This window comes from Leopardus geoffroyi, chromosome D2 (assembly GCF_018350155.1).
Source record: "Leopardus geoffroyi isolate Oge1 chromosome D2, O.geoffroyi_Oge1_pat1.0, whole genome shotgun sequence".
Classification (NCBI taxonomy): domain Eukaryota; kingdom Metazoa; phylum Chordata; class Mammalia; order Carnivora; family Felidae; genus Leopardus; species Leopardus geoffroyi.
In genome coordinates, this window is record NC_059334.1 from 46,782,609 (window position 1) to 46,793,702 (window position 11,094).

At 38.2% G+C, this 11,094-nt stretch overlaps 1 protein-coding gene across 8 annotated transcripts in view; it reads left to right on the forward strand.

Annotated features, from left to right (window-relative positions):
• Nucleotides 1–5,400, forward strand: part of MAPK8 (mitogen-activated protein kinase 8) — a 100,179-nt gene extending 94,779 nt beyond the window's left edge. For 4 of the 8 annotated variants that reach the window (XM_045437984.1, XM_045437986.1, XM_045437985.1 and 1 more), the window contains one exon: nt 3,819–5,400. In XM_045437984.1, the coding sequence (XP_045293940.1) occupies nt 3,819–3,964 (146 nt within the window). In that variant the 3' untranslated portion in view covers nt 3,965–5,400. Of the gene's footprint in view, nt 1–3,813 lie in introns of all 8 variants that reach the window. The other 4 variants (XM_045437989.1, XM_045437991.1, XM_045437990.1 and 1 more) reach the window with 1 other exon arrangement.
• The last annotated feature ends 5,694 nt before the right edge of the window (nt 5,401–11,094 follow it).

Consider the following 11,094-nt stretch of genomic DNA (forward strand, 5'->3'; position numbering starts at 1 on the left):
GGCATTGTTCTCTTTAAAGAAGAAATTTTTCATAATTCAATATACTTACCAGGATTTTAATAGTCTTTACTTTGGATAAATAAACTAAGCCTTCATTGAAAGATTTAGTACGTCTTTCTCATTAAGTTACCATCTTTCTCATTTTGGTATTGATTTGTTGAACCAAGGCAGTAACATTAAAACTGCCATTAGGAAGTGTTCCATCTAAAAAGAAAACTGGTTTGCAGGAGTTAAACATTTTCTTTTATCACAAGCTATATTTAATGTTAGCACTTATAAAAGCATAAAGCATTGAGAGAAAAAGTTAAATGACAGGTAACATGTATATATTCAGTACAAACTACATGACAGGCACTGGTAGTTTATGTACTTTATTTCATTCAGCCCCTGAGACCTCACTGAAGGGAATATTATGCACATTTTACAGATGAGGAAACTAAAGTTCAGAAGAATTAAATGAACATAAAATTACAAATGTATTATGTAGAAAAGCTAATACTTACAGCCATGTTCATCAGTAACTTCAAATGGCATGGTTTTTCTAGCATCCCATGTGGCCTTTAGCTGGCAGCAGAGACTTTTGGCTACAGAAGTTAGAACAGCTTTATGAAAGAGATGAAATTTGAACTGAACCTTGAAGGCTGAGTAGTGTTTTAAGAGATAGGTCTTGAATTTGAGTAAGACTCTGCCATTTTAACCATCCCTTTAAAACTCTTCTACGTTCTAAAAAAAAATAAAAATAAAAATATTATATGAGTAAGATTTTTAACTATAGTTTCAAATGCCCATTTTGTTATACTATAAACATATATTTGTTTAGTTTCTGTGGCTTTCTGTAGCACTTTTGGTTATATTTGTGAGTTTTTGAAATTGTTTATTTTTTAAATCCTTGATCAGGAATACAGTCTTAAAAATTATAATATGGATCCTGTTGAAAATAGAAAATGGGGGCACCTGGGTGGCTCAGTCAGTTGAGCTTCTGACTTCAGCTCAGGTCCTGATCTCACGGTTTGTGGGTTCAAGCCCCACATCGGGCTCTGTGCTGACAGCTCGGAGGCTGGAGCCTGCTTCTGATTCTGTGTCTCTCTCTCTCTGCCCCTCCCCTGCTCACGCTGTCTCTCTCTGTCTCTCAAAAATAAATAAATGTAAAAAAAAATTTTTTTTAAATACATAAAATGATTTTGACAGCTTTTACCTACAATTTAGTTGTAACAAAAGCTATATTATAAATGCTTTAATAGCTGAGTTAATTAGCTTTGTATTGATGTACAGTAGTAGTTATAACTAAATTTAGTTCATGATGGAGCTTTGAGTGGGATTTGAAAAATCCATTATGTGGGAGACTTATATTTCAGAATGCTCTCCTAGTGAGTGGCACATCGGAAGTGTCAGATACTTGAGTAAACTTAATTTCATGAGATAGAGCAGTTTTATCTGTTTTTAACTTATTTAAAGAAACTGGATCTTTTTTTTGTTTTGTTTTTCAACGTTTATTTATTTTTGGGACAGAGAGAGACAGAGCATGAACAGGGGAGGGGCAGAGAGAGAGGGAGACACAGAATCGGAAACAGCCTCCAGGCTCTGAGCCATCAGGCAAGAGCCTGACGCGGGGCTCGAACTCACGGACCGCGAGATCGTGACCTGGCTGAAGTCGGACACTTAACCGACTGCGCCACCCAGGCGCCCCAAGAAACTGGATCTTAAACAGCACTTGACTGTGGTTATAAAATAAGTCAGTGGTAAGGACAGGACTGCAGGTTTCTAGACATTTTCTGGATTCTCAGGTATAGCTTAGGGAGAAGAGTGTTAATAACTCAACCCATTATAAAAATATTCAGTTCTTGATTATATGGAAAAAGAGAAGAAAGTCTTTGACAGATTAAACTATCAGATAATCACAATATCATTTCACCTTGAATTTTGGAAATTAAATATATTATTTTTCCCACTTTTCCTATCTTTATTTTGGTTTAGCTAAGTTTGCATGCCTTTGAGGGTGTAGAGACTCACCTTACGGGGAAATGACTCAGCTACCTAAAATGAAGGATTTTCCCTATTATTGCCAATTCAGATATTTGAGAATTTACTAGATTGCTTTAAAGTTCAGGGAAAAAAAACAAGTACTTTTCTTAGGTATTTGATTTTCAGATTTAGAAGTTAACTATTTAGGGTTGCCTGGGTGTGGCTCAGTTGTAGGTGCCGGACTTCGGCTCAGGTCATGATTTCACGGTTTGTGAGTTCAAGCCCTGCATCGGGCTCTGTGCTAACAGCTCAGAACCTGGAGTCTGCTTCAGATTCTGTGTCTCCCTGTCTCTCTGCCCCTCCCCTGCTTGTGCTCTCTGTCTCTCAAAAATAAAACAAACATTAAAAAATTAAAAAAAAAAAACAACACTGAAAAGAAAGTTAACTATTTAATGCATTTAAAAGTTAATTTTGGGGGCACCTGGCTGGCTCAGTTGGTAGAACATAACGATTCTTGATCTCAGGGTTGTAGATTTAAGCTCCACGTTGGGTGTAGAGATTACTTAAAAAATTTCTTTTAATTAGAAAATAAAAGTTAATTTTTATCAAATTAAGCAGTTTGGATAAAATGAAGTTTGGGTTACAAAATAGAGGCATAAAATGTATATTTGGTGGAACCCTTTTATGATTTGAATATTTCGGTACAAGTCTTTGAAGCTAGCTGTGGTATTGTGTACTCTTCAGTCAGAACAGGTGCATTCTGTAGTGTCCTATGGATTGAATTTAAAATATAATGTCTTCGGTTCACTCTGGCTAGAAACCTAATGAACTCGTCCAGCCCAGCACCCTAAAGATTTGCCTATCCCCACTCCCCTGGCTATTTCCTTGTTAGATTTGAAGACAAGCTCTCAGAGGACCCTTTGTATTCTAAAGTGTTTTATGGTTCCTCATTAGAATGGTAGGATGATTTCAAGCACTGAGATGCTGGGTTCTGGAGTAGTGGTTTTCGACCTGCTTTGTTTTAGCATCCTTTGAGTGCCTGAAAACTCAGCCCTAGAAATTCTTACTGCTCAATTTGGAAACCACTGCTTTTATTCCATAAATGAGTTCTTAAGAACTTTTGTATAACTTGCATTATTTAATAGGCTCAAGTTTGGAATGGCCCTTATTTAGTAATCCCATAGTTCAGAAGTACTTACCTAAGAATGTGAATCACCGTTAACATATTTCCCACCCCCCAAGTGACATTCCTTCCCCTTTCCTAACCCAGCCCCCTTGAAAGGATTTCACTATTGGTTATGTATTCCTGTTCCTTTTTAAAATCCAAGAAATGCTTGTTACCTATACTTTCAGTAAAGGAAACAGTCTTCCCCTACTTTATCTGTTTAATAAATCCATGCTAGCATTTATGAAGTATTTTTTAGAGTAAAAATAACAAGAACTTGAGTTTACCCAAATAGGGTTCTTGAGTGACCCTGGCAAGTCCTATAACCTAAACTGGGACAGTTGAACTAAGGACCCTTCCATTTAGAATGATTTTAGTCTTTGTCTTGGCTTTTTCTTTAAAACAAGATGTGCCAGAATACTGCTTGGAGTTTACGGTGAGAAGATAACATAAGCCATTTTTATTAGGGCAGTGGTTTTTAACTTTTTGAGTTACGTATCCCTTTGGATCCTCTGTCCAAAAAAATGCAGTACCGACAGTATTGCATGTATTATCACACACACAACTTTTAAACCTTTTAAAGCCAAGAGAAAAAAAATGATTGATTACTAGAGGTAGCCAGTACAGTACAGGTAGCTCAGTGTGCAACTCTGTCTGCAACTGATTTGCTGTTTTGTTTCTCATAGCACAGGTGCAGCAGTGATCAATGGCTCTCAGCATCCATCGTCATCATCGTCTGTCAATGATGTGTCTTCAATGTCAACAGATCCGACTTTGGCCTCAGATACAGATAGCAGTCTGGAAGCATCAGCTGGACCTCTGGGCTGTTGTAGATGACTACTTGGGCCTTGGCAGGGGGGTGGGGGGATGGGGAATCGTTTAGTCATTGATAGAACTACTTTGAAAACAATTCAGTGGTCTTATTTTTGAGTGATTTTTCAAAAATGTAGAATTCATTTTGTAGTAAAGTAGTTTATTTTTTTTAATTTCAAGTGATGTAATTTAAAACTTAAGTTGTGTTTTAAAACAGCAACAAAACTATTGTATTTTTGCTGTAATTAACTGTATAATGTAAACCTAATTATTTTATCATGGTTTAAAATTTTTGCATATTTGCTTTATCTTATGCTGCTGATTTTTTTTTTTTACTGAATTTGTAAGATTTTGTTTATCAAAGCAACTATTATGTGGTGACTTGCCTATATCATGAATTATTTAAGATTTTTATAGGTTTTTTTTATTAGAATTTTATTTCAAATGTTTTGTTCATGATGCTATCCTTCAGGGTTATGTGCTTATCAATGAAATAACCCCAGAGGAGTGAGGGAAAATAACCTGTAGCCAGTTGTATTCAGGAATAACTACTGTAAATGATGAACGTGTTAAAAAACCTCCAATATTTGCTACTTGCCAATCTTAATTTAATTTCAACAATTGGTAGGTAATCCTACATCCTACATTGTTTTTTGGCAAAAGCCCCATCATCTAAATGACAGAATAACTCAGAGCATGTCTTTGAAGATGCTGGGCGTCTACCACCACCCTCCTATTCCCCGCCCCCCCCCCCCCCCCCACCCCACACAACAGAAGCCAAGTAAAAAGAATATGGTATTTTCTGCAAATTTGTGGCATGCTCAAAGATTATGATCACATAAAGTCAAGAGGATACTTCATGAATAATACATTTCAATGCAAATAAACAGATGGTTCACTTCTACTAGCTATGAGCCTGTTTTTGTATACACTGAGTTAATCTACTCAGGCTGTAGGTCCCAACTGTGGTCTAGAGTCTGGTCTTACCCTTTCCTGCAGCCTCAGGCCCTTGGACCTGGGACCTTTCTGGTTTCCTAGCATGATATCAGTCAGTTGAGCACCAGTTCTCAAGGCGTTTCTGGCCATTTGATTCTACCTGTAGCATAATCCTATTTATACTAGCTGTCAGGAGGTTCCGAAGCCTACTTCAATTTCTGTAGGTGATGTATCAAATGAGCAATATACCGTTCATCTGAAAATAGTAGCACACAGCCATATATAGGATATCATTTTCTAAGGACTGTTTCTTCACATTGAGCAGAGCAGGCATAAGTGGTGGTTATTCAGTCTGAGTCTGTTTTTTTTATACCTGATTTTCAATAAAACATGCAATGTGGATGTTGAGTAGGGTAAGAATGGTGCTGCTCCTGACAGGTGTATGTTAACTGTTTACATTTTCTATCTGCGGAATTATTTCTCCACAACTGAATTTTTCGTAAGTAAATGTCATTGAAGTCTCATTTTCTCTGAAATACATCGTCTGTACGGCCCCAGGCACCTTTTGTTATTTTTGGAACAAGACGGATTTTATATCATGAACTGGGAAATGCATACGTAAATCAGTGACAAGGTTCTAGGCAGGAAGCCCATGGGAATTACTGACCAGTAAGAGCAAGAACTGGTGCATCTCAACATGCAGTGTCTGAAAGTTCGCTTGGCCTGTGATTCGTGTATTTAGTGCAAGATTCCTTTTGAGTTACTTATTTTAGGTTATTGTTAATGTGCAATATTCAGGATTAAAATACGTTAGCCTTTTTAATATGCTTTGAAATAGCAAGTTTGTTTTTGATGGTTTTATGTCATGATATCTAGCCTCTGGAGGTTGTCAGCCTTTTTATCAGTCCCTTTTCTACTCCTACAACATGGTGCATTAATTTTGTTAAGCAAATTAGAGTTTTGAGACTGTAACACCTCTAGAGTGGCAGAAACAGGATTGGATTTACGATGTTAGCAGAAATTTGAGCATGAGTGTGTTCTTAGTTTATATTAGTTTGACAGTTAATTAGCTTTATTTTCCCTAGGATAGATTATTTCACTATTGCACTTTAACAACTGACATGCTTTCAGAAGTTCCCCATATTTTATGTTTGATTGCTAATAAGCCATCTCTGTTGATACAGATTTTGATTAAGCAAGGAAAACCAGGTGTTCTTCCTGTATCATCTGTTGTAAATGCCAGCTCCCCCTTGCCAGCCAGCATGTTTCAGTTGATTCAGAGAAAAGGAATCCTTATTCATTAATGTAGACTAAAATACTTGGCAAACTATATCCTGAAAACAAAGTTTGCTTGTTAAATGTTGTGTGCCCTACGTTTTTTAAATGCAATATCTAAATACAACTTTCCCTCATCCCTTAAATCTGTGAAGTTAAAGAAGTACTGATTGTTTTTGTTTTACAGCTTTTTTGAACGTTTAAGACATCTTAAACATTTGTGTGTGTTTTAAGAGAAATTACAAGTAAGATTTCTGTCCAGCAGTACTTCCATAAAGCCACCTTGCTTCTCTTAGAGCTTTGGTTTTTCAACTTCATATATATTTAATATATCCATCATCTTACCATCAAAAAATTATTTTGACTAAGATTTATTGTTCACATTTATATTATTTTATTATTCACCTTTACAGGAAAGAGACACTAATTCTTTTCTCATAGTTCTTCCTGATTTACTACTCTGTTACTCTCTGATGTATACTGACCATTTGTAAAATGATTGTGTTGTTGGGATTGCTTCGTTACAATAGACGTGAATAGAGCATCTCAACTCTTTGACGCTGCTTGCCGAACAGTTCTCATTTTGTCACACACCCTCAGCTGCTGGTGTTCCTGGTATGCGCCCTTCGAGGTCGGTAAAGGCACAGTGCTTCACCCCACACGTACTAAGAGAAATGCCAGCTTTTAAATGAGGAGGCCACCACACAACCCCCTTCACGGTACAGAGAAGCTTGGTGGTATGCAAAGCAGCAGACTTGCCTGTACTTTTCATTATTCTGTTCCTTGTTAACCCTGCTGTCTTGTCTAAAAAGATGAAGGTGAAGAGGACGTAAGTGTCTGATAGTGAAATCAGAAGAGGGCACGTGAAGCTGTTTCAGGGTTACAGATAAGACTTGGTTTACGCTGTCGGCCAGTATGTGCTACACATATGAAGACTTAACTACTCAGTGTTGCCTAGGCACAAGCCTGCACCACACTTTGAGGTAAAGACATAGTCTATTTTCAAAAATACTGTTGTAGTTTGTTTGTGAGTGTTGTTCATTAGTCACACATTAGCTGTAGAGTGAATGCATGAAGCCCCATGACCCCAGTAAACTTCTCTTACCAGTAGAAAAACCAAACACCACTGTTCTGTCATTAGCAGCCCTCTTAAATGTTGCCTCCATATCCTTTACGTGTTAGCGTACATTGTGTTTCTATGATCTCTCTTAGGTTTTTCCTGAATCAGAGGAAACTACTTTTTCCTTAATAGCAAGAAAGATGAAGAGGTAAAGGGCATTGAAGCAGAAATGTATAGTTTGGGGTACGATTAGAAAACTTGCAAGGAAAACAAAAATCCGAATTAATTTCAAACTAACTGCTCTTAGTTAAGTGCTCTTAAGGAGAGTCTAGTAAGAGTAACAATTTCTGGCCATTTCTAGTTTAGATTCTCTTCGTTACTGAGACTTTTGAGAAATCTTATCTGTGGATTAGTTTTGCACAATGTTCTATTCTCACAATAATTTACAAATTAAACTAGGTTTTTATTGAACTACCTCACACTAATTTTCTATGCTTTCCCAAGTAAGCTATTGCCCTTACTGTAAGCTCTTTACTGAGTGTGAATTATAAATGTGTGTTAAATACTTTATAGCCAATGTTGACACAATACCAGTAAGTATGTAAAATATATACCTTGCATCAGTAAGAGAGACTCATGCGTAAAATCTTCACTGTGTATCTTGGAAAATTGTGTTAGATGTGTTCGTTGGACATTATTACTGTCTGTTTTTATAAGTAGAAACCTGCTCGTGATATCAGTCCATTCTTTACATTTTACAAAAGGAATAAATCTTAGTAAATTTTGCGAAGAAATAAATTACTTTTGTAGGCCCGATATTTGGTATATTTTTGAGAAGCTCTTAATCTTTTAGCTGAATGATGAAGTTAAACTGAACTAGCTGTCTACTTGGACTGTGACATCTATTTTCTCATTACAGTTTATCCTGTTCAACAGGTTTAAAACCTGAAAACCTACATATGATAATTGACATTTGCTTTTATCCCTATATGATGCCATTCCTTCTTCATACCTGTTCCTTCCCTGTGTTCCATTCCCTCTCCTCTCCTCTAGACAAAACAAAATGGGGCACTTTGTAGGGAATGCTGAGATAATTATTGTGGTTTTTAATCATTCATGCCCTAGTCATTAAACATGCACCACTGGAATGTAAACATTGTTACCTAGTATGTTAATTGGTTATAATATTTTAAATAAAAAAGAAAAAAGTGGTATGAAAAATATGAAATTAAGAGTTTTTTCATTGAAAACGAAATATCAATTTGTGCTAAAAAAGTTTTTATGGGCAATTTTAAGATTTCCTGTGGATTGGTATCAAAGGGGTAGTAGAACTAGGGCAGCTTTCTTAGATTTGGATTTATACAGATTGTGAAGAGCCTAAAGTACCACTCTGCTTTTCTCGTTTATCTAGTCTTGCTTTGCTTGTATTTGAAATCTCTGGAGAACTGTATCTAAAAGGAATTTTCTTCAGTGCCCTTAACCTAGTTCTCAGTAGCCATGTAAGAAAGCAGCCATCGTGGCCACTTGGCAGAAACAAGTGTAATTTTAAAAGGATCTATTTCAAAACAAACTGGGGATTTCGGTTTTGAGTGTGTTTTCAACTTTGCCATGCTTCTCTTCTCTTTGCCGAACTGGGCAGGCCGCTACCTGGGTATCAGGGTCGCCCACTGTATACGTCCAGCCTCTGTATGAGGTCACTCCCTCTCTTGCTCAACTCTTACTCCAGAAAACCATCTTCTCCATGCTTTCCCCATTCACCTGCACTCAGACTTCCCTGCTCTGAGGAAAGGACAAGACTGGGTCGGTCTTTACCTGATCACTGCAGCTCCATCGGCCTACGGGGTCGCTGGCCTGGTGCATGCGCTCTGCTTTGTCATGGTTGTTAGAGAGATCTCCAGTGAGAGACTGGGTGGCAAAAGCAGACATCAAAGTTTTGAGTCCATATAATTTCCACCCAGTTGTAATACCCTGGTGACACCAAATGAAAGGGGGTAGTTCGCCCTTATTAGTCTAGATACCATGTCTATTTTAGTATTGTACCTTAGAAGGTCGATTGACTTCATGTAAATGAACATTGATTTGTACTAGTTTTGTGGTTTAAATTTTTTTTTAGCTTTTGCAGCTTACACACTGATATGTCTTTGGACTTCATTTGAAACTGAAACACATCAAATATGCTTTTTTAATTTTAGACTTCTAACATATAATCAGTTCGCGAATGCATATATGTCTACGATCCTATGTTGAAAGCTGGGGGTAAGGAAAGATAACAAATGGGATGACGGTCTGGTCAACCTGATTGAAATACTGTTGTGTAGAGGGGCAAGAACCATGCTGAAGGGACATGGAGGGATTGGTCAGGAAATGGGTTTGCAGAAGAGGCATTTTTTGAGCCTTGGTATAAGGAATGGTATTCTCGGGTAAGGGAAAAGCAAGGAGGCTTAAAAGTGTGTGCATGGGCAAGGAATGTGGAATGGCCTGACATGAGAGTGGGTGTGGAGAGAATATAATGAGAGAAGTCTGAAAAGCTGGGGATCAGAACTGAAAGATTTGGAGGAATTGTCTTCATTTTAAAGGCAGTAGGAACTTACAGTCTGTGAGAAAGAGTAATGTGACCAGACCTTGGTTTTAGGAGGGACAATGGTAGTGGGAGCAAGCTGGTTAGACTAGAGGTGTGGAGATTGGTGACTGGGAAGCCAAAGATACACAGCTGAGAGCTGAGGTCATTATTTGCACAATGAGAATGGAAGAGAGAAGACTCAGGTTGCCATTAACTACACGAAATAGCTGAGATTAGCATTTGGGGCTGAGCCCTAGTGATTGGGCAGCACAGCACGTGGTGTGCAGGGAAAACACGTCCAAGGTATTTTCCAGTTTGTACATCACAGTTTGAAGAGTCCGGGACAGAACACACGTTAGGTATGGCGTCAGCTTGCCACTTAAATGTTTCAGCGAGGGAGGAAAGGAATAATTTCTCCCTTACTGCCGGTCACCCCTCCAGTCTCTTCCATTGTGAGGTCTGTGTCACCTGCTTGCATGGCTCTTACACCAATTCCATTAGTGTCATTTTGTGGACAGAAGAAAAAGGGGATTCTTGTTGGGTGTAACATGTAAGACTTAGTGTTCCCTGGACAGGTGTGGGAGCATAGTTCTGATTAGTAAGGATTGAGTGAGTGGTGAAGCAGCAAAGAGTGCTTTGGAAAAGTTGGCAGGAAATAAAAAAATCCTGACTGTCGAGAAAAAAAAAGTAGACTGAGGGGTCAGCACAGATTAAAAGGGAGAAACTAAAAGCACGTGTGCCTTGACAGGGTCCTGGAGAGGGTGGGATCTATTGAATCCTATGGATCCAGGTTAGCCTGACCTCAAGATGGAGAGTTTGGGTAATCTTGGACAGGTCTTAATTTTGCCGAGCCTTGCGCTATATTACGTGAGCATGGGAGATAGTTTCTTATCGGGCTGCCATGATGATGGCATGTTTTCTTATGAACTATTTAGTGTAGTTTTATAAAAATAGTCTGCAAGCAAATGTAATTGCAGACTTTAACGTTGGAAAGGAATAGAAATGGTGTGACGTGGAGAAATGTTAAAGAGCAAAGGAGGAATTCTGCATGGTCTCCCATCTTAGAACTTCTGTACCCTCTGACCTTCAAGTCATTTTTTCCAGCCTGAATAGTCCCACTCTGGTTGGTAAGAATAATTCCCCACTGGAGAGAAATGCCTCAAACTCAAGATTTGATTTTTTTTTTTTTTTTTTTTAAGAATTTGAGGGGCGCCTGGGTGGCGCAGTCGGTAAAGTGTCCGACTTCAGCCAGGTCACGATCTTGCGGTCTGTGAGTTCGAGCCCCGCGTCGGGCTCTGGGCTGATGGCCCAGAGCCTGGAGCC